At 44.7% G+C, this 24,618-nt stretch overlaps 1 protein-coding gene across 1 annotated transcript; it reads right to left on the bottom strand.

Annotated features, from left to right (window-relative positions):
* Positions 1 to 1,972: 1,972 nt before the first annotated feature.
* Positions 1,973 to 24,101, bottom strand: LOC135899048 (oxaloacetate tautomerase FAHD1, mitochondrial-like). Its single transcript, XM_065428294.2, has 4 exons — positions 23,902 to 24,101; positions 16,074 to 16,170; positions 13,965 to 14,117; positions 1,973 to 7,958 (listed from the first exon to the last, which is right to left on the bottom strand). The coding sequence occupies exons 1-4, from the start codon at positions 23,961 to 23,963 to the stop codon at positions 7,611 to 7,613; spliced, it is 660 nt and encodes a 219-aa protein (XP_065284366.1). The 5' UTR covers positions 23,964 to 24,101; the 3' UTR covers positions 1,973 to 7,610.
* Positions 24,102 to 24,618: the final 517 nt, after the last annotated feature.

The raw sequence follows: 24,618 nt of genomic DNA, 5'->3' as shown, positions 1-24,618 counted from the left end.
AAAAATTGGGACACTTCAACTAATTTTTTTTCACAATCTCACGAAAATAACTTTGTACACTCACAATTATCTTATACTAATGAAATTTGGTATACATACTCTTGAAGATATGTACAGTTATAATTTGAAATCTACTTGAAATCGCAATATCTCTGAGCAGTAAGTTGCGAAAGTACATGGTTGTATTTCAGAGAATTGAGAAAAAAAATTTTGAAGGACGCTTAAGCTTCGCCTTTAAAAGTGGAACACGATAGTGTTATCACACTCCATTCGCTCGGCATGCTCTTGAGTCACACAAAGATGAAACATGCACCTGAGCAAGCGGAATGAACCAAAGAACTTGGTGTTGCGGAGGGAAAAACGACCTACGCGAGCCAAACATCATGATCGACATGGACAGCAGGGCCGCAACGCGCCATGAAGGCGGACACGATCATGGGGCTGACGCCTCTATGGGAGCGTCCGCTATCTCATTTGGTAGCACCACGCAGATGCACGACTCCTCGCCAGCAGCACGGCACACATCACAGGGGACACTTTCATCACCAGACGCGCTACGGCGCAGCGATCACGTCATAGGCGTCCCGCTTCGGACGCTGCTCCTAGGAATCGTGCTGTGAGCGGAAAGAGGAGCCGCGTCGCCTAAACACGAGGGTTCGAGTGACGCACGCTGGAAGTTGGAAGGAAAGAGATCGAGAAAACTTATTAAACGCAAGGGTATTGGGCATCCTCGCATCGGTCCCCGCACGGCCCCAATGTGCTCAAATGAGACGAAGGGGAGAAGTGGGCGAGTGACGCACCACCTGCCGGGGCAGCGCTGTACATTGCAAGGAGGGGGTCTTCTGTGTTTGCCGCGAGGTGGCTCTGTGTGTGCGCGAAGCGCAGAAGAAATGTAGCGGAAACGTACTTTGCTACTAACTGCAACTTCTGTAATTTACATGCTCATAATTATGGATATACGCCACAGTATAACTTTCTAAGGCATCGCATTCACTAGAGGCAAGCTTTTGTTGCGCTTTGAACCATCGAACTCATGGCCGAGTGGTAGCGTCTCCGTCTCGCACTCCTGAGAGCCTGGTTCGATTCCCACCCAGCCTATCTTGCAAGTTGTTTTCATTTGTGAATTGCCTTCCGGGATTTTTCGCTCACGGCCAACGCCGCCGCCGACACCGGCTTTTCTGCGACACGAGCTCTTAACGCTTTCGCGTTAAAACTAGTTGAAATGTTCAAATTTTTTTCATAGTTTCAGTAACTGTACACACTGTTCGGCTAGATGTTGGCACTTTGCGGTTTACAAAGAGCTAAACAAGCTACAGCACCATGCGACTTGCGAAAATTGATTATATAAAGAAGTGCCCATAAAGATGACAATATTTTGCCATTGTGCATCACCTAACTCTATAACAGCTACACAGAAAGTAGTGCCATATTTGAAATCTGCATAGAAAACTCTATGCTTGACTGAATTTGGAACCTGTAATACAATATTAAAAAAGTTGTTTTGAGGAACATCTCCCCTTAAAACAGACACCATGCATGGCTCGGCCTATAAAGGAGTTGCAATCACTGACGTAATGTGGACTCGACAGAACCACCTCAATGTTTGAAATATCAGATTCAATTCAAATGTTCCAATTTTTTTGCATAGTTTAAGTAATTGTACACACTGTTTGTAGATCGCAAAGTGCAGATATCTAACCAAAGAGCTAAACGAGCTACAGCATGATGCTTCTTGTGAAAACTTATTACATAAAAAAAGTGCCCATAAAAGTAACTATATTCTATAACTTTAAAACAATAACAGCTTTTTTGAAAAAAAGGTTGTTTCGAGGAGCGTCTCCCCTTAAGCATCACGTTTACAAGCGTTGCTTGCGACGTCTTGTCGGCATGTCATGTTGTCTGTCATCTTGGAAGAACAAAGCAAGATGTAGACACCCCACAGCTGAAGGCTTCTTTAGTAAATGGATACAGCTGTTATTAACGAGTTTATTTGTTCAATAGTAGAAAATGGTGTTCACAAGGAAACAGAATAACTCTCCATAAGCATCTACTAGAAATGGGGCAGTTGAAGCGACATGATAAATCTAGAACACACAACAAACAATTGAACTATTCTGGCAGCACAAGCACTTCAGCAGCAGACAATGATTGGCCAAAGTTAACTGCAAACCGCCATGTAACTACGCCACGTGGTTGGCACGCTTGCTGCAAATCGGTGGAAGAAAGGGTTAGCAGAGATCTAATGACGGCACAGTAGAAACAGTGACAGTCAACATGTTTTGCAACATTTATGTCAGATTCGTAAAGCTGCAACCATACTGCTATCACAAGCCAGGAATGCAAGGCCAGGTCCTTTGTGTTTAGATCAAATGCTAACACCTCGCCTGACGGCTCCATCAGAGAGGCACCAATGAACACAATGATGACAAGGCCCATCACGCAATATATACTTGGCCTGCCAATGTCATTTGCTGGTTTAAACAAATGACATTGCCCTTCACATTTTCCTGGCAAACCATAGCATTGCGCTCCTAGAAGCATGAGTAAAGTACTGGCACACTTTCACATGGCCTACCAGTATGAAGGAAACAACCTAACTTGTTAACTGTAACTGCTTGCGCGGTACAAGTGACAGTTGCTGTGCATTATTAGCAAACCCTTCAGCAGACTGACAATAACTAATTTGCCTACGTGTCTAGCTCTTCTCGAGAGGAGCACACAGGTTAATGTCCCCTTTATTCAAATACATGTCAAACATAGAATGTGCTGTTATTAAGTAACTGCTCAACCAGTTCGATCACGCACTACACTTTCGATCGCAATCGAAAGTGCCCCATGTGACTGATGTGTAAAACTTGCTGGATTTACAAGCAAAGCACTGTAGAGTTGAGCAAGCACTCAAGTTTAATAACTATTAATGAAAATCTGGGAAAAAAGCGCCACTATGTTTACAATTTTTAGCTGAACACCTAATTATATGAACCATGCCAGAAAGTGAACCCAAAAAGTAGACGAAATTGACGTGCCGACTTGCAGTCTACTCTTAGTTTGGCAACACGAATTATGCGAAACTCATGTTCACAGTAAGCGATTGTTGTAGAGCAATGTTAGATGCTCTTAGGGCTAAGATGTGCAATTCAGATAACTTTTATACCTGTATATGCGTTCACGCGAAAGGGTTTTAAACTTCAGGGTTAAACTAGAATTCAACCTTTTCTTCTGTGCCAGGGCTCCCTGGAAAGCTGCCATGTGAGAACACATCTGTTTCACGCAGACTCCCAATTAAGGGGACAGCAACATGGAGCTTTCATCTTCATAATATTCAAGCCCCTGTGAGACAGAACTAGGAGCACTGCTACGTTGCACCATTCTGTTACACTGTGACATAAAAACGTGTACCGAATATCAGCAGTGTATTGGTGCCATTGAACCGTTGGTTCAATAACATAAGCTGTGGGTTGAAACAATATTGCAAATATTCTGGTACGGTTACCAAAGGAATGTCGGCAAACTTTGACTTTCACGTGATGGCCAGGCAGTGGTGGTCAACTTGCAAGAAGACTTGCATTTGGACAGACGTGCGCTGGGTGCACTTCACACTCGCTGCCAGAGCATTTTTCGAACAGCGGCAACACAAGGAAAGTACCACAACAATGCCTCTGTTCCTTGTTCTGCAGTTCAAAAAAGAAAACCTCTATCATGGCTCCAACTCTCAGTCCCGCTGCTTGCTTATGGTGGCCAACGGCCAAACCATGCGACCTCCAGCAACAAACACTCCGACTGCAAAACTTCCACTCAAACACAACCACCTGGAAGACTTCACAGACAGGCATTAAACACGAATCCTGCAACATTGAAGCTGGGTCCACAAGTTTAAGTTGTCCGGCGAAACTGGTCCTCTGCACTTGAGAATGCTTTCATCTGCGTGGAAGGTCTCGCACCACAGGCATACGAACTGCAGTTGTATTGAACCTCAGTCGTAGCCTACCACATGTGCTCATGTCAACGTGCAAAATATGACCACAGTTAAGTTGAAATGATTTGTCACGAGGCAACTCGAACATCAAGTTAAAAGCAAAACCTAACCACAGGCACACAAGGTCTGGTGAGCTTTTCCCGATAAGTGAGCATGACTTCAGTAGGCCGTAACTGAGGTCGAGCACAACTACAGATAGCACACCTGAACGACTAGGCTAGCAAATGCAACCAGCTCAGCTGTACACTCTAGTACTACCCTCTCAGCTTTTGCTAACAGTTCACAGTCCCTTTAATCCTCTACGCACTAGTAAAAGATGCAATTTAAAAGACAAAGTTGCACATACGAGTGGAAAGCAGAATGACTGCATGTAACAAATACATATATATGCCATGGGGAGTAAAATTAGTATCAACAAGCCATTTATATTTATCATGTGTGAAAAATGCCTAAGAAGTAATGTCAAACTAACCACCACATATAAGTTGCTGCTTCCTTGCTATCATCTTGCAGCATTGCTCTCTAGAAGCAAAAGAGAGAGAGAAGGTCGATCTAATCTTGTAAAAGAGCCGACAACAATGCACTGTCTACGGCATTCAAAGTGGGCAGGAAAGCACATGCATTATCCAGACTCGTCCTTGGCAGTTTTCGTAAAGAATGTCCTGGACAATCAGCGCTTGTGTGTGGCACTCGAGAGGTTAATGCGGGTGTCAATAATACGAAGCTCTCAAAGCTAGTAAGTACTACGTGCTACTACTTCGGCAGCCCTCTAACTTGCTCATCTCAAGGCGAGGGAATGGCACATCAAGATTGGCAACAGACCGACTATCCGACTTAAAAATGAGTGCCAAAATGTGCATCCTCATACAGGAGTCGACAAAGCGCGACGTCATTAAACAAGCATGCAAATGCAAACTTCATTGCTGTGTTTCGCAGGCAGTTGTTGCCCGAGTGTACAGACAGGCACAACGTAAACTATGGCGAATTCCGTTGGTCGGCACAGAGCAAGTTGATTACGCATCTGCGTGGCAAGGACTATGCATTGCAGTGGTTGATGTAATGTCTGTTAGCGTGTTCCACTGATTATTTCAATTTGATCCAATCCGCAGCAGCATGCTGCTGCGTAATGGAGTGAAAACTGCACATTGCGTCAGTTGTGCAGGCTAAAGAGACGAGTGCATCAACTATCAGTGCTTCACGTCAACATCACGAGGCTTTTCTTGTTTTTAGATAATAGTTTTTTTTTCTTTTTTCTTTCTGCACAATGGCTTATTTTTTTTTTTCCTTTTCAACTGGTTCTCGATTAGCACTTAAACATCATGGACAAAAGGAGTAGCGACACCAAAATCACTCTGGTGCCTTGACGGTGTACGTCCAGCAGGTATCTGAGCAGTATTCTTAGCTGATCACTTTTTTAAATATACTTCCACTTTCATAGGAGTTCGTGTGACTCGGTGCTGAACATGTCAGTGTTTATGGTCACAGCATCCCTACTGTCGTGCTAAGACACCCGTGGTTGGCATGGTGCAAGCAATGTAGTCACCAGTAGGCACCGGCACATCTAGTGTCAGGTCTCATGAAATCGCGTGAGAGCAACAATATCCCCGAAAGTGATCTATCGAGATTACAGCTCCTGGACATTGCTTCCTGAATCAGCTACCTATAGCAACTTTCGCGATGATCCCGAGTGGAACGGCTTATTTTTGTACCAGCGGATTAGGATTCCCGTATGGGAACACTTGCTATAGGATTTACACGACCGTTGCCAACCGACCAGTTGAATTCACCATCAACGTTCGAGGCTTGCACTTGAGACACAAGAGAAACTACTTGCTGTTCACTTCCACAAGGTTCTCATTAGTCGTCGTTCACCCAGCCACGGTTTTTCCAGTCAAGATTGAGGAAAAGGGCAATTTTCATGACAAGACTGTCCAGGAGGTGAAAGAGAAAAGTGGATAAGACGGAAGTTTCCACTTTTAAAAAGAAACCAGCATCGTAACTAACGAGCAGCCTCATGTTAGCTGCTAGGCAGCATGAGAAAAAGTACCTAGCAGAAAGACGCGTAACATAGAGCAGCCAAAGTGAACCTTAGATGTGCCAAATATGTATGCCAACGACCCCTCTTGGAGAAAAAAGAAATACAGCAGCCAAAGGCGCACAGAGAATAAGCCTTGTGTAACCTATGGGGCCCAAGTGGAATGACTTCGCTTCACCGATAAGATCAGTCACCCCCACACCTACAGAAGGACGAGAAACATGAAAAGAATGTAACATGCCTATCAATTCCCACAAAGATCAGTTCAAGGGATGGTCCAAAGAAACCATTACCGGTACCTTTTGGAAACGAATGCATTTCCTAAGGAGGCCACAGATATACGTATGCTTGGAGAACTGCCCGCCAGCATTCACATCAGCGGTGACATCTGGTAGTGTGTTACGCGATATGCGACAGGTCAGTGGAGATTACACTATACATGGCACCTGTTGTGCCTTGAAGTGAAGGATAGAACATGTGGACAGATACAAATTGTAGGGGGAAAAAAAAAACTGCTAACGTTACTTATTTCTGCTGGCATTGCAGTGCCACTGAGTAAGAAAACTGGCTGTTTGGCTCAAACAATATAAAAATTTTGAAATTTCAGCGACCTACCTAATGCGTAGTTTGTCCGCAAGAACTTGACTACACCGACAGCTGGGTATGGTATCGTACCTACAAAAGGCACAAGCTTGTAGCATTTGACAAATTCACCCTGACCTGTTCGGAGCAGTCTGCAACTACTTATTTATAGTAACACTTGAACGCGAATGCATGCCCAAAGAAATTTCGCCCTTTACGGTACCAGTGTTCAGCTCTCTTCTATGGCAGTGTATATGCAGATTTTTTAAATTCTAGAATGTCAGGACAAGCCAAACAAGAACAGAATTAGGTGGCTTGGGTAAAGCCCCGCATAAGTCAACAGTGAAAAGCTGCGGTGCACTTTCGATATCATTGCCGACGACAAAACGGTTACCAAAATGAAGAAAACTGAAAGTTGACAGCCTGTACGCTGGCTAGTCTCTGCTACTTCAACAGGAGTGCACAGTGGCACGCAATTAGAAAGATGCCTAACTTCATGAATTAGCCTTTTAGGATATCGTTACACCCGGCGATTATTAACACACACGCTACTGCTGCCCATTTCGGCTGCCTTGTGGCTTGCGATGAAAAGGCCGTGCCCCAGTCACAAGCTCTTTGTGCAAGGAGAACCGAAGATTGAACTAGACCATTTCATTTTGATAACTACAAGAACTAGAGTGGTGAGAGAACCTAGTGGTAACAAGGATGCAGAACAGGGTCGGAAGGAATACAATGGATGAAGCAGAAGAGTCTCAGAAGCAGGCTAGTTGATTTGTCATGAATAAAGGATTCAGTGCACACCAGACACGGACACGAAGGATAAAACCAGTGCCACCTGCTTATCAGCGCTGTGTTATTCCGTGCCACCCTTCGTGTCCTTATCTGATTACTGCACAGGGTGAGGATAGGCATTGGATGGCATATTCGTTCTTCCTGTTTTGCAACATTGTGAGCACCGGGTCCTTTCACCGGCTGGCAACCGAATGGCCCAAGAAAGGCAACAATCCTAGAGAAACGCTACTGCTTCGGCTTCTGCTGCTCAACCGGGAAGCGGACCTGCCCGAGCCCCTCGATGCCAGCCTCGACGACGTCGCCAGCGCGCACGGGCCCGACGCCGCTGGGCGTCCCAGTGAGCAGAAGGTCGCCGGGCTCGAGAGTGAAGCGGGCGCTGGCCGCCTCCAGCAGCTGCTGGATGGTGAACAGCATGTGCGAAGTGCTGCCCTTCTGCCGCTGTTGGCCGTTGACCTTGCACCAGAGGGTGAGTGCGTGCGGGTCGCTCACAGACTCCTTGGGCAGGAACTGCCCCACGGGGCAGGACGTGTCGAAGCCCTTGGCACGCTCCCATGGGTGGCCCTGGGCTTGGCACTGCATGGTATGGGCAGCAGGCACAGCAATCGTGAGTTGGATATGGCCCAATCGAGTTGGCTCAAGTTTATTCGTTCACTAGTGTGCATAGTTCGGCACAAGTGGATACCCAGCCATACTCACCAATAGTATTGGGGGCTATACATTCTCTCACGCTCATAGGCAATCACTCACTACTTTGTCATTAGAATTTGAATTAGAATTAGAGGGTAATTGTATCACACACTACATCCATCCATTCATACTCACCAACTTTCACATGCATTCAGTCACTTCCATACACCAGCACCAACTCACATACAAGGGCGAATCAGAATGTCCTTGCCCCATTATGGCTGTAAATTCGAAGTCAACAGATCCATTCCAAGATGTGAACCTTCCTTGGACCGGCCCTGCCTTATCTGCCGGTAGCTTCACAGCACGGCGCTGCTGTCACTTGTTGAAGATGGCGGTTGTGCTTCACCTGTCCACGGCGTACGAGCAACCAAGTGTGATTCGTTTTTGATAAAGCAAGAGACGAATGCACATTGAAATCCACAAGGAAATGAAGCCCATGAATCGGGAAAGGTGTCTAGCTTGGAGAAGTGTGAGGAGGTGGTGGTGCGAGTTCGCAAAAGGCCGTGAAGACTTGCATGACAATTAGCGTTCAGGGAGGTTGTGTGCATCGCTTACTGATGACAACATTCCACAGGGGCATCTCAAATTTAGCGCTGTGATGGGACAAATGTCTGAACATTTGTCCCATCACAGCAGGGAATATGTGGAAAGATGGTGTAATACCCCTGTCACACTAGGCGTTTAATGTCATTAGATTCCAATGACATTCGGTGCGGTGAATGCCATTCGACCCGTGGTGGTGCTACACAGGAAAAATTAATGCCATTCAGTCATGGTATCAATGGTGATCCTTCCAAGAAATTTGGCAAGAAATGTAGAAGAAGGTTTGTGTGAGTGTTTGAAACATCAATCTATTTATTTTAAAATAAATATGGGGCATCACTTCATTAAAATAACAAGCATACAGAACTTCTATTTCAGAATGTCTGGCCACAATAAGCCAAGACAAGGCTTAGCCAGCTTAGTAGTCATAGCCATAGAGCTGGTCATAGCCGATAAATTGAACAAATACGTTATGATTGACATGGCAGCGCTGAATGACGACGTTAAGTTGCAGCAGGTGAAGCGGTTAGTTGCTGTGCACCTTGCCTTGTACGTGCACACAGGTGCCCGTTTGTTTGCAAAATGGCCAACTAGTAAAGCAGCGGCAGCCAGACGCCACTAAGGTCGAGAGTAAAAACATTTGGTCAGCCTGCTGTACAGCTTTTCTCTTGTTAAAATAACAGATGCCTTAAAACATGCAAAACAGCTGCCTTTTTACATGAACGCTTCACAAATTACGAACGCTCAATGTCATATTTTACCTTGTCTCTGGGGTAGAAAGTTTACATTTGCTTCAAGTGCGAAGCCAAATGCATTTCTAGAACTCATTCGATTGCAGAAGTCATTTGATTCAAATGGAATCAAATATCACTGTGTAGCAGCCGAATAATATCATTAGATGCTAATGCCATTCAGTTCGAATGACATCAGAATGTCAAGTGTGATAGGGGTATTAGGTACATAGAATAGCACGTATATTTGTAACGACCTGTATATACCTTAGTTTAGCTAATAAAAAAATATAAAAAAAGCACAGACTTTCTAATTCACCCTCGTACATACTTCACCTAAGTTCACCTAAAATTACTGTCGACGGCTTTCATTGATACTCCCATTAACCGGCACTCACTCGTCTTCATAATCACATCCACACCCATGCTCAATCACACAAAGAATGTGCACAGATACAAAAAAGAAATGCTCCCATACATCAAATATGTCAAGAGGACACAAAGTACTGAGTACTGTACGAGAAACTTGCACTCAATAATGGATACATGTTAATGACATATCCTGCAGGCAATGGGCATATAAACATATGAAAGCAACGGGTGTCATATATACGGGCGTTGGTGGGGTTGGTTGTTGGTGCTGTTGACTCGTGTTTCGGAGGGGTGTAAAGGTGGTGGGAGAGAGGTGCCCCGCACACAGGCAGGTGTGGCAGCTCAGGTATCATGGCAAAAGATTCAATTTTGCATTAGGGAGTACCGTAATCATTCGTGAATGTTTTTGTTTGTCCTTTAAGGGATACATGGGGGCCAAGATAAGCTAGTCACAAATTAGCCCCCCAGAATGTCCAAAGCATCACTTTTATTGGGAGCAGAGCTTTCATAAATGGGAGTACAATAGAAATGAACGATAGGTTTGATGTCACCACCAAATACAGTGCCAGCTCTCCTGAGGGCGGCTAACAAATCATTTATGACTGGTAAACGACAGTCAATCATTAATAAAAATGGTCGACATGAAAGAAAAGCGTGGTGACAGCGATGCTTGTTAGCTGTAGACCACCTAGCCTTGCGGGAATTGCCAGCAATTATTCCACCGTGGCATCCCTTTGTAATTGCAGCAGCAGCTAAATGCAAAAAAAAAAACTTGAACATGATGCTACGCGGGCGAATATCTTTAGAAGACAGCAGAACGCCCCTGAATATGGGAAAAGTCATGTCGTAAACACGGTCCAGTGCAGGGCTCACTTTGGACGTTTTGGAGGACCAATCTATTAGTACTTCAACCTGAATTAGCACTCATTTAATGACAGTTTAAAAAATTCAGATTTACCAATTCCATAGGATTTTCCTATCAAACTTCCTGCACACTGCAGTCTAACCCATGTATAAGAATAGCAATTGTAAACATACATAGAATATAAGAACAAAAAGCCACGGCACCGTCAACGTCAGGATATGTTCTATGGTAAAACAATCCGCTCACTGGGATGTCTCCAGACTACGTTATTGGTTATAAGAATGGATGTGACCACTGTAAGTCAGCTTGGAGAGAAAAATATTGGAGAAATATAAGCCTCAGTGATGACAACTCTGGGGACAAGTGCAAAAGAACCCCACTGATACGTTTTTCAAGGGACCGCAGAAAAAAAAATGTAATAGAGGAAACGTAACAGTAAGGAAGGCTCCAAACTGCCACAGCAATGTCAAAAACGTGCTACATTCTGTGAGGGAGGCCTTTCTTTTCATTAAGCTTCACTGCAAAACATGTTTATGCTGCGGTGAAGATACCTTAGTGATCCGGCAAGCACTACAACCATGCCGTGACACACTTAACCGTGACTGATGATTGCATCCTTCCAGCATTTCGTATTTGCGAATTTGCCTCTGCACCACTAAATTTACATGACCACCGCACTCGAATGCAATGTAACATGCGGGAACATTACAGAATGGCGACTCATCAAATGGGAACATAATACAGAGTGAATGGGCTTTAGGTTGGGACCACGAAAACATGATGTAGCAGCCAGGAAAACGCAACGTTGAGAAACTTATCAACAGGGTTCCACTGCAGAGCAGGATGCCCATGTTGTGTCTTTGCAGAATACTATACAGATGATGAAGTTTCTACTGAGCTTCATTTTTTTTTCATTTTTTTGTGATGCATCTGTCACTAAGTACCGTATTTACTCGCATAATTATCGCACTTTTTTGTCAGAAAAATTGACGCAAAATCAGGGGTGTGATCATTACGCTGGTTGAATTTCCCGCGAAAAAAAAAAAAATATTTTTTTTTTTCGGCCCGTGTTTTCTGCGGGACACCAAAACAAAAATGGCGGCCGGCGGAGCAAGCCGAACGCGCCGAACGCGATTTATTTTTTCTTCTAGTGAGTACATTACGTGCATTGAAACAGTTTCTTCCGTATCAGTAATGAATAACATCGTTAATATCGGCAAGTTTGTGGTAATAACGTAGCCATGACCACTTTGAGGGTACATAAACAGATGGGCGCACTTAGCTGCCAGTGACATAGAAACACATGGCCGGCATGCTGCGGAAACAGCGGCATCTGTCTTCACTACTATTCTAATACGGCACATTTCCGCTAAGGGTGGATGAATATCTTAGCTTTGTTACAAGCGTCTGCGTATGAATAGGGTACACTTTAACATATCAGTGTAAACGTGGCTACTATCGTTGCCGCTCGGGATTTGTTGCGTGCCCACGAGTGCAGATGAGAAGAATCGAAAGGCACCTTTTTTGTTGTTGTTGACCACAACTATTATAAAGCCTACACATAATAAAGGCAAGTTTGGTTGCAGCTCCTTTTTAGTGATGGAAGTGCGGAAAGTGATGACAGTAATGAAATGAGGCATCTCCTTAAGAATGTCTGGTGCGTGCAGATCATTTGGTTTGTCTTAAAGAGTCGTTCGCGTAGCATTCGACAGATGGTAAGTGCGATCAATATTAGCTAGACTTGGCACATGACATATCGCTGCGTCAAGTTCGGGGTGCGATCATTACACAGGAAATAAAAAAAATCGAATTTTGATGACAAAATTCAGGGGTGCGATCATTACGCGTCTGCGATCATTATGCAAGTAAATACGGTATGTGGTGCACTTAGACATTTTAAAAGGCCCCTCACCAGGACCCATAGCAAAGTATGGTTATATGCCGGAATTTGTTAGTGCCCTCTAAGGAGCGTTCTGCCACAAAAATTTTCAAATCGGCTCATTAATAGCCGAGATAGAAATATTTCAGTTCCACAAACCCTTGATTTCAGGCAAGCTCCACTTGCCCCGTCTAGTCTCTGCAAGCGAAATTCCTTCCCTGCGTTCTCCCATACCGGACCTTGACGATCGCATGACGCACACGTCACAGCCTTAATTTTTTTTCTCCTCGCTTTTTTGTGGCGCTATTCACTTTTGCTGGCGGCGGCGCGCGCGAGCTGTTGCGATTGTTTTGTTTCGCACAGTGCACGATTTTGCACGCTGTGCACGAGGACACCTGACTAGTGGTATAAGTCAGTGCTGCACGAATACTGAGGCAGACGCAAGCGGATCACAGAGCATGATCCCGCACTGGAACACGGTAGAAAATGACATAGTTTGTGTTTGCATGTGTGACTGTACGACGTGGGGACATGCAGACGAAATGGAAGTAGATCTCTCTTGCTGCGGTGCAAAGTAAAACAAAAACACGCAGACATTCGATTTGTGGGTTTTATTATTTTCTAAGCTTTAACTCATTTATTCAAGCAACATATTACACAAATAATAGATGTTGCCTTGAATAATTCTCGAAGTCAAGTGTCACCGTGACCAACATCACAGCACAAACACGTGTACGTAGGCGTACTAGCACGTGTGTGTCATTCTCCGGTTTGAGACGCGGTGGCCGCGAGAAGGGAAAACGGCGTTCAGTTTAAAAATTTCAGATCTTTCCATAGTGCACAGTGATGTAATACTTTGCAGACATGATCGTTATCACTCATTCTACACTCTGCACTTGTCAGCTCGAAATGGCCAAACCTAGTGAGGGCCGTTTAAAGAAGGATTTCAAGAAGTTTTATGTGAAGCAACTAAAGCAGACAGATTATGGCTTTTCATTGAAACAGTGAAAGGGGCACAATTTCCTCTGGATTAGGATGTTCACATTCTTATTTTGCCTTTTTTTCCTTCCCATAACCTGCTTTAAGAAAAATGTAATATCAATGGCAATAGAATATTCTCATATATGGGTCGGACTGCACATTCTCACACATCCGGGTTTTGTCTACCTTTTCACCACATGATATCCAGAGGGACAGCTGAGAATTTTAAGGGCTATTTTCGACCTGGTGTTTTATAAGTGTTTATCTCAGTAGGAGAGGTTGGTCTGCAAGTAAGCCTTTTCTTTTGATGTCACACAAAGTTATGCTTTGATGTCACACAACGTTATGCTTACCGAAAGTGTTTCAACACAGAACACAACCCCAACACCCTCACGTTATACAAGTAAGAATGATCCATGATGGCCTACCTTACTTTCTTATTCAAATGAGCAATCATTGGATTCTGCCTGACCTAACACTTTCATTTAGCGTCACTTCAACTCGGCACCAGTCCTCACCTGTTTCTGCAGCTGTCGGTCAGTCATGTCCAGTGCGACCACATATCCCGCCACGTAGTCGAGTGCCTCTTCCGCGCGGATGGAAGACCCTCGGCGCCCTACAACCACACCCAGTTCGACCTCGTGATCTAGCTCCTCGCAGTCCCTAGGAATCTGAAACGGTGAAGAGGATTGGTGCACTGCTGGCCCATAGCCACTGCACATGCTTGAGCACAGGCACTGTAAAAATGTTTCCTGCTGTATTTGAAGTAGTAACTTAGCGCAAATAAAACCACAGACACAAGAGGATTGGTGCACTATATATATGCCCTATCCTTCCTTCCATTAAACAGTTGTGAGTAGCGCTTGTCCTTGTCTGTCTTCCTTGTGTCCGTGGTTTTATTTGCGCTAAGCTACTACTTCAAATATGGACGACCAACTAGCCCAACAGTCAACTCTTCTAGTTTCTTGCTGAAACTGCCAGAGCACATTGTGGCGCTGTGACTGTTCAGCTACCACGGGAATGAAGGGCGATGCGGTGAATGCACTTGCCCGATTTTCATGTTTGTGTCTTCGGACATTCTTGTGGTTTTATTTACTACGCTTTACCCATCTTTCCTGGCCTACATCTTCGAGCAATTACGCCTTTCGAAACACAGCAAGGCAATAATAAGACTATGCAGACTTACATAATCATTGCAAAGTGATTGCTGCGTCACAATTTTTTGTTGAACATAATCAACCTCCAAGGTTACAAAGCCGTTAGACGACAGGAGGGCAAACTTTATGCAAATGCATATAGCACTAATCATTCTTCCAATGCTGGCTCAACCAATCTGCTTGCAACTCCGCTACGCAACAGCGCCAGAGTTACCTCAGGTAATTTTCGTAGAAAACATTACCGTGAAGACAAGCCAGATGCTCGGAAAAACAGCCTGTCGTGTGAAACACAAGTGAATCGAAATAATATATCGGTAACTGCAGCAAGGTTTTCTTTGGTGGCTGTATGCAGTGGTGGCTGTTCCATTTGTCATAACGCTGACATTGAAGCGTTCACTATTTTAATACAATAATTTAAGACAATGGTCTCGAGGGCATAACGACAAAGCGGACTTTCAGTATCTATTTATTTATTTATTTATATTTAAAATACCTTACAGGCCAAAAGAGCATTGAGTAAGGGGGGTTTAGTTATCACAATGAAAGTAATAGTACAGCTGTATAGGAAGCATCGTCATGTATGGTGCCACAAACACTACCTAACGTAATAAAAATGCTGCAATTTAGCGATGCTCTTAATCAGTTTCTATGCATTTATTTAATAGATTACACGCATATTCCCTTAAATCCATCATAATTCGTGCATGTGTCAAAGAACAGCCATGCAAATTGTTTCTCTCATCACACTGCTCTTGTGTGTTGGCACTAAAATGGTCCCCAAGTATGTTTGCCAACATGCCAGCTGTACTGTATTCGAACATCTCAAGTGCATAATCTTTAGGGCTGGGTTTTTGTGAGCATCAATGACTTTCAATAGGTCTTTCTTTTTTTTCTTTTTTTTTGTCTTGAGATATCTTTTCTTTCCTGGTCAGTGCGTTCACGACCCTCCATAATACTTGGCCTGTGGCAAAATAAATAAATCAGTTGCAAGTTCACACACCGTTCATTTGTTAGTGCGCCCCCCAGTTTCTGTGCCGTACATAGCACACAAAGAAAGATAAATTGCCACCAACTAGTCCCTTTCATTGCCTTCTTGAACCGCAACTAAGAAATGCTGCTCAAAAGTATTACAGAGTTGCCCACTAGTCCCCTGCTCCTGGTCATTTACAAGCCTGCAAAGTCTATGAACCTTACAAAGAAGGTGAGCTACTTCTGCAATCTCAGTACTCTGTTATGCCACATTTGTGACATCTGTAGCACACTAGTGCCACTTGTACTACTAAGTTGCTCACTAGTCCCCTGCTCCTGGTCATTTACAAGCCTGCAAAGTCTATGAACCTTACAGAGAAGGTGAGCTACTTCTGCAATCTCAGTACTCTGTTATACCACATTTGTGACATCTGTAGCACACTAGTGCCGCTTGAAAAGGTTTCTTGGAAGACCGACTGCATTTGTCCATAATGTGCTTACCATTATAGACTGCCCTTCGGTGATGTAGGCTGTTGGAGGCTTCATGAACAGCAGCGGCTCTTTGGGCACTGCATGGCCCAATTCCTCGGCATGCTCTCTGCACAAAGAAAAAGCCGTATCTGTTAGCCTCCAACCATAAAGTTCCTTGTGGTTACCCTCCTTCACAAAATTTATTTTGAATTTCCATTTTTCTTTAATTTGGCTCTCACATGTTGGAGACACAAAGTAATATTTTCCATGAAGGGTAGACTTGAGCATGTTGGCAGTTCAGGTCAAAATAAAATGTGTGTGTGTGTGTGTCTTTCTTCATTTGTCCTTGTCTCTATAACCTTGACACCTGACGCTTTTCCAACCAAAATTCTTGCACACAGCATTTGACTGACATATGTAATGGCCATTGTTACATGAAGCATTGAGCCATATTCATGAATAGAAACAGTCTAATAAGCGACCACAGCTCTGTAGTCCATCTTTACGGCATACTGACACGATATTGGCACGTGCTAGTTACGCTAGAAGCCGAGGATGAAGAAGTGTGGGTGGTAGCTGCTGCAGAAATGAACAGTATACGGCCGTTCACTTGGAACTGACTGCTTGCCTTTTCCTCTCACGACAAACAGGTGGAGGCGCCAGATACCATCCACTGTATGCCTACTGGTCCTGAACCAGAAGCTACCGACGCCAGTAGCTCGGTAAGGGACTCCCTGTTATCATTTGCAGGTATACAAGAGAGCATGCAGCAGTCATGGTGGTCTGGCGTTATACTGCGAGAGCCGCTGCCAAAGCGTACGTTCCATGACTGTTGCATCACGAACAAACTGAGACACTGTTGTAGGTGGATTGTGCACGAGGCCCGCGAAATGCTGTTTTTTTACACCTCGCATTAAAAGATGCACCTACTTGTCTTCTGGCATTAGTGGGTAGGCCCGACGGAACAATTGCGTCATGTCTTCGACAAACATGGCGACAATATCGTTCGGCATTTGGAACCTCGAAGACAGTGCCTGTTCGGCTCTTTCTTTCCTTTCGGGGGTCCTGAAGGCATCGCAAAGCAGTCGTAATACTTCTGCCAGCTGGTAAATGAGGCTTCGTGTTTCTTGTACCATACTCTTGGCGGGTCTAAAAGATAAAAGTAGATGTTCTTCAACTTACAGTGATCATCCCAGTCATTAAAGGCGGCAACCCGGTCGAAATGGTCCAACCAGTCTTAAGCGTCCTCAAAGGCGTCGTCGTGGAACGGGTTAGGTGTGCGAGGCGCATCGACAATGCATGGTACGGCAGGATTTGGGATCCCCTCAGTTTGGCTTGCGGTTCTTGACATCTTCCTCACGGAGCTTGCCAGGGGACTGTATTGCGGTGGAAGACCTTGGAGTTATTCCAGCCGAAACTTCGCACCACTTTCGTAGACCACGTTCCTCTGACATTGTTCATGTTACCAGGATGCAGTCCTACCACTCGCGCTGACTCTCATCCACAAACCTTGTAGTGCAGCCTCTGTCATCACGTCCATTGTCTTTCTCATTTCTTTTATTTTCTCCTTGTGGCAATTAACATCTCCCCAACTTTTTCAGGGGGGGAAGGGGGGCCTAACTTTCGCCTGGTCGCATGGAGAAGTAGTCTTCTTTTTGTTCTCTTTTGGAGGAAGGGGTAATGGCACGTGCTAGTTACGTTAGAAGCCGAAAATGAATAAGTGTGCGTGGTAGCTGCTGCAGAAACGAACTGTAAACTGTTCGCTTAGAACTGACTGTTTGCAAAATATTTTAAACCTTTTTTCGCTAAATGAAGGTCTGGGGCGTCTAAATCGCAGAAAGACTGCTCACAACCCTCACAACATTTCAAACAATTTAGAGCTTTTCTACAGCCAGTTTAAGTTTAGTTTTTCAGGAGGTTACTGCATTGTGATGTCACGATGCAGAAAGTGGTCACATGGGAGTAGGGCATTGGACCCTCTCTCCTGCTCGTTTGGTTGTTTCCTATGCTGCTGTGTAAATCCTTGGAATGAATAGCTGCAAAGAAGGTGACCGAGCGAGTCGGAGCATTGTCAAAACGCCACAATGTCCTACTCACATGTGAGCATTTTTTGCGTCGCAACACGGTAACCGGAAAAACACCGGATCGCCCCGATTCCGCATGACCATTTTATGCATTGTGAGAGCACGACACCGTAACACCCAGGAAGAAACAAAACCGAAACTGGCTGTAGAAAAGCTATTTCCATATTTTTTGGACCGTAGGTTGCACTCCTCACTTTTGCCATATATAACACTAAAAAATATATATACAGTGAAAGCTCGTTAATTCGAACCTCAATAATTCGAATTTATGGATAATTCGAACTGTACGATTTGGTCCGGCCAAGCTCCACAGAAGTCTATGTATAAAAAAGTCCGTTAATTCGAACGCCAGAAGGTTCCCTCACGGATAATTCGAACTACGCTCGCCTGGCACACGGCCAGAGAAACGCGCCTACTGCCTACACACAAGGCTGTATTGCCTCCGAAACGGAGAGAGCGGCAAGAGAAGGCAAAATCGGAAAAAAATCTAACCGACGCGGGGTCAGCCAGAAGGCAGCGGCGGCTGCCGCCTCCCCGTTCTACGTAACCTCCGAGATTTCTTGGCCGTTGCGAATCTCGGAGGCTTTGCAAATCTTGTACAGCTGCTAATGTTGTGCGGAGATGGCACTGCAAGCTCCAAAACACAGCGAATCAAGTACGTCGCAGCTGCGCTTGCAATCAAGAACCAACGAATCAGGGCTTTCACCACCTTTACATGTTCAGCGTCTTTGTCTCGGCAGTCTTCATCGGTTGTGCACCTCTGTTTTCAGCGTAGGAGGTATCGGCCGTCACGATTCATTGTGATGGTGTTAAGCCTCGGTTAACGTTTGTTTTGGTGGACATCGGTGGTGTGGCACAGTCGGACCCAGAGCTTCGACTTGAAGATGGCGTGTGCCGCGGGCACACGCCATCATTTTCTGACTCGCCAAATTTCTGACATGCCCTACTGCTTCCAAATCGCAGTGTACTGTTGCCCTCCTTCGCTTTCGTTAGTTCGAACTTTCGTTAATTCGAACTGAAGCGGCTTCCCCTTGCGGTTCGAATTAACGAGCTTTTACTGTATATATGTCACACCGGTGTATAAAATGCACATACTTTAAATCACTCGGCAGGATCAAACGTGATTATGCACGCCTGTACACTCATCACGAAATCCTGTGCTTACCCTATTTTAGGGTACTGAATTTCCGTAAACAAAATTTTTACAAGCCACAAGTTCTAGCAGAAGAAAATGCCCATGGTTACTTGAACTTCCCAGGAAAAAAGAAAAAATGCTCATGCTGGTGAAGTCAGCATGCATGGTTTTAAGTGTTTAGTGGTTGAATGTTTAGTAAAGTGTTTAGTGGTTTTACGCACTGAGAAAAATTTCAGAAAAACAAAAATTCGACTTATACAAAAAAAAATTATAGGACACTCTGAGGCCTGTGAAATTTTTTTCTAAGGTTGAAAGGTTCTGAACCTTCGTTTAATGAAAGAAGAGTAAAAAATAAGTCAGTATGCCATTGCTGTGAATTTGAAGATGCACAAGTAGCAGCGATAAATCAGTATACATCAATAAAACGTTCTCTCCAAGCTCAACTAAATTAACTAGGTGAAGAAGAGTTGAATATAGGTGGAGACAAAAATTCAAGCTATTTCAGAATATGTACTTGTATGCGAGTCATATTGGCACAGATATATCTTTAGAAACTCGTTGGGTCCAGTCTTTGGTTTGTTTTTAATGCGCATCTAGCACTTATTTATCCCTGAATAATTATCCAGGCTCGAATGAACACTGGCAAAATCCACATCAGCAAGCAAGCATGGGAAGTTCGGAGTAGTACTGCCACGCTCTTTTGTCTTTGCATCTTTTCTGGTTTGCAGAGCTTCCTCTTGCAGCAAGAGTTGCCATTTTGGCATTGCAAAAGCGTAACTTATTAATACACAGGTTAAATGAACATTCTACTTTAGTGTCCCTTTAGGAGAGTACAATAGTTGGGGTTCATACAGAACATTTGGCTAACAATTCAAGGCCAATTAGAGGACTTCAAGGATGCCGAAGGTCAAAATTCAAGGAGGGTAAAACAAATCTTACTCATACACATACACCGTGAAATAGTTACGTCTCTTTTTCAGCTGCGATTCCTTGCCGCCAAGCAGCTGCCGACTTGCACACACACTTCAAGCTCTTCAGGTCGCCTTCACATGTTGACGTTCCCATTGTAATGATGTCGATTGCCTTCTGGCATGATGATTAGTTGTGTCCAGAGACACTACAGCCAAAGATGCTTGTCGTGCTACAGCCAAGTGGATAAAACTCGCTTTCCTCCAGGCATACTTGGGGTCAAGGGCACGAGCAAGATGCCATGATAGCTGTGATGAGAACAAACTAGCAAAACAGCCAAATGGTGGCATGGCTTGGTCACTTGATCAAGCCTTGTCTAGCTACACGATGGCAACGGTAGTCAAAACAAGCTTGTTGTCGGTGTCTGTGGACATTCCACATTGCAATCGTTTAGCGGCACTCTCAAAACAAAATATCTAGGATTGTTTTCCAATAGACAGTGTCCATGGCATAGTCCCATGTGCAGTTTTCAAGGAATTCTCGAAAACGTCACACTTAAAGATGAGACAATCATAAAAATTTTACAAGGTCGGGTGGAGTCAAATTTCTTTCGCTCGTCCCGTCTTTAATTGCACAGTGTTCAAGAATGCGACCTTACGAACTTTCTCAAGCTGTCCATACTTTTCATGCTCATTTCAAAAATTGAAGAAGCGCATTTATTTTTAAGGAGTTGTAAGGGCCCGTGAATCTCTCTTTCCAAATTCAAAAGTTGTAAAAGAATTTCAAGGAGGTGTATGAAGCCTGAATAGTGAAATGACCCACAGAAACAAGGCTAATGCAATATAACAAGGAAAGACACATTATTCAATTTTGCTGGCTGCTTTCTTTTCGTCCAAGACTAAAAACGTTGCCATCCCTTTAGTAACGGGTAGAAGCTTTACAGATGTCTGCCAAATGCATACCTGCCAGCCTCTGAACATCAGAATTTACAATATTTTGGTGGCGAAGGTGTGTGAGCGTATGTGTGTGTGCATGTATGAAGGGCAGGGCATGCTATTTACCCAGGGAGGAATTGGCTGGTACATTTTCTTAAAGTATGCCCTGAACACACACCCTTCATTAGATACGTGCACTCTTTATTAACGTTTTTCCTTCAGATGTGCCGTGCAAGCTGCAAACTTGAAACAGAAGCGACAAGCAACGTGTTGTTAGATCACAGCGGCTCTTTCAGCGACCTTGATGACAGCGATTTCAGCCGATTCAGAAGCTGTTTTAAATACTCTTGCTCGAAGCAAGTAGTCGAACGCTTTTATAACGAAATGCTTGGGGCGTTCGAAGTCATTCGTTATACAGCTCACTTCGTTATAAAGGTCACGCACCAAAGAACAGAACCACAACACAATGTTGTCTTTGTTATACAAGTCATTTCATTGTAGAGGCGCTCCACTGTGCTCCTCCAGTGTGCTTTAAGAGTGTGGTCGGATATCCATGTGCGAGACACAGTTTCGGTCTTCTTTGTAGTACGAAATATCTATTAGCATTCTGCATTACCATCAGGAATTGGCAGCATTCCCAGCATTATCCCTGATTATATGAAACCTCAGGCACAGGCACTGAGTAGTACACAGGAGGCTATGCTTACGTATGGCATTCTGAGCTGCCACAAAGAGGGCAGCATAGCCGTCGTCACAATTTCTTTGTAGCATGCATTTGTCTGCAGCCTTCTGCAACACCATTTTTCGACACCTTTAAAAACCTCTTTGTTAAGAGTATTTCTCATAACGCTTAACAAAAGCAGTAGTGAACACTCAGTAAGCCCAAATATTAACTCTGGGGAAAATTTGATAGAGTCAGCACGTATTCTAACACTGTTCCATGCGCACTTGGCCTTTCCACTGGCTGTGGGGTGCAGACCAGCCGACATCAGCAATCCGTTGAGACTTGCTTACGTGGCTGCTCTGCATTCTAGATCGGTAACAAATGTGATGGAGCAGAAGTGGCAACATTCTGCCTCCTTCAGTCTGAATGCATTTAGCACTGCTTTGTAGGCAATTTCTATGCATGCGGCTGCAGAGTGTTCCTCTCGTCTGTCTTACTCTCTGTCCTTTTTATCTCTCTCCCTTCTATTTCTTCATTCTGCTGATTTGCTTCAAGATGTAAGCTATGTGTCAAAAGGTTACTGCATACAGTCACATTAAGGTCGCATTCATTTAAGAGGTGCATCCCAAACTTGACAGCCCAAAAAGTGAAAAAAGAAATGCTGAAGAAGAACAAAAAAACAAAAAGAAAGTTACTGTGCATGGCATGCAGTGTTTTCGGACATTGTTGTGAAAGCTTTTAAGTGGCAAGCATTACGTAATGTTATGGATGGCACGATGGACGACTGTATCAACAAGTGTGCTGCCAAGGAGTGCCACAGCAGTGACAACACTGAAGTGCTGAGCGCTAGATGGGCACCAGCTGCATGGTGTGTATGTGCGAACAAATAAACACGTTATGAAAACAGCAGTCGTCACTAAGAGACTCAAGGGTATTACGCATGGCCTGCACAGAAACTGGATTCAAATGGCTCATCTCTGTGCAAGAGCTTCCTCTCATCGAGAGCAGGAAAATGAAGTCTGGCCCTTACTTGAGTGCATACAGTATCACAAGCTTTCCACTTCCTGCTAACCAATCTCGCTAAGACAGGCCGTGGCTGTTGTGGTTGGTCCAAATAAAAGAGGAAGGATCTTCTGGTTGTTGGTTATGCCTTGTCGCCAGTTCCGAGTGTGGGGAAAACGGGTGAAATTGGCCCTACGCTGCCATGAAATTGCCAAAGGACACATAGAAGCCACCATAGGGTAGAAAGATTTGAAAGGAAAAGCTGTGCGAGTTTAATCAATCACACACACAGTGGAGATACGCCAGGATGAAAACAGCATAGAAGTAGCGTACAGTACCGAGCTGTTTCCAAGACCGAGTTTTTTCATCTTCAGATATTAGCTATGGAAGCCAGACGCCGCACGCAATGCAAGTGATATGATCAGTTCCATGTAAGTACATCAATATCTCCTGGTGGAACTCCGCAGCGATTACCGACACATCGCACTACCGACAAGCGCTGATGCTACGATCGAGGCGATACCATAAACTACACCCAAACCCGACACTTGGGTCCAGCACGTTTTAGTACATTCCGCGAAACATGACAAACGGGTGCTGTTGTCGGGAAGGAATCGGCCACGCTTTCTTTCCTCTTCTGCCTACACGATTTCTTGATTAATTCTACCAGCGGAGAGTAATGACCCAGCCGCTAGGAGCGGCGGTATGATACGGCGTCGATCAGGAAATGAAAGACTGTGGCCCGAAGGCTATCAGCATTCCGGCGGCATATACGGCGCACTCCGGCGAGCCTCGATTACGCAATAAACAGCTGTCAACATCCACCAGCGGAATGCGACGTGCTGGCGACAATCTTGTTTGTTTGGAATAGCGGAGGTAAAACGGACTGAATCGAGTGAACAATTACCAAGGCCGACACAAGATATTTCCCGCTGCACGATACGGGACAATGTGCAAATCCTCGCAGCACTGACTTGTTCGTATGACACATGTGCTGACTTTGCGACACGATAGAAGTTCAGCGCACTGATATCGCGGTCTCCTGAATTGACCAACCTCTTCCCCAGCCCATACGCTTCGAGAGCGTTCAAACCAGAGAAGAAAAAAAACAAAGCTTTTTACCACTCACCTGTAGTTTCTTCCAACGCATATAATCTTCCTGCCGAATTCCACAAATCTGCTAAGTCTCATGTTTTCCCTCCGGCGACGTCTTCCCGCTGATAAATCGAAAGTTGCCTCGCCGAAAAACAAGCGACACGACGGAGCAAGCCCAAGGAGCTAGCTTGCAAGTGCCGCAAAGCTGGAGCTGCTTGTCGCTCGGATTGGATTTCGTTGGCTTCAAACGGGCTCTTTTATTGAGTAGACGTGATGGACAACACGCCTCGCGGTCACCTTGAAGTTGCTAAAAGTTTACACATGGTTACATTATGAGCCAGCCACAGAAACGTGACGTGTTCGTATAACACTCGCATAAGATCCCACCATGAAATAAACATATTCGTAGGGGAGTGCATTTTGTACATTTATATAATGGCGTTTTTCACTGGTCGATTCGGAGCAGGATTTCTTGCTCCGCGGCAATGAATCCGAATTTCACTGGTCGATCTGGAGCGGGTTCGCGCGTTCCACTGGTCGTTTCGGATCAACTCGCTCCGCGCCGGATCGCTCTCACTTGCTCCGCCGCCGAGGCGCGGATTCGGGCGGAAATAGCACGCGTCACTTCCGTCTTCAAGCGAAATCGGTACCGGTTGGTACGCACAACATTGTGTTGCTTCGCAAAATGGCTGCGTTCGTTGCTGCTGCAGAGCTCGCGTTTAGCGATGAGAGCTCGGACGACAGCGATTAC

This window comes from Dermacentor albipictus, chromosome 7 (genome assembly GCF_038994185.2).
Source record: "Dermacentor albipictus isolate Rhodes 1998 colony chromosome 7, USDA_Dalb.pri_finalv2, whole genome shotgun sequence".
Classification (NCBI taxonomy): Eukaryota; Metazoa; Arthropoda; class Arachnida; order Ixodida; family Ixodidae; genus Dermacentor; species Dermacentor albipictus.
Note: the sequence above shows the minus strand (reverse complement) of the source record. Positions and strands in the feature narration are given on the sequence as shown.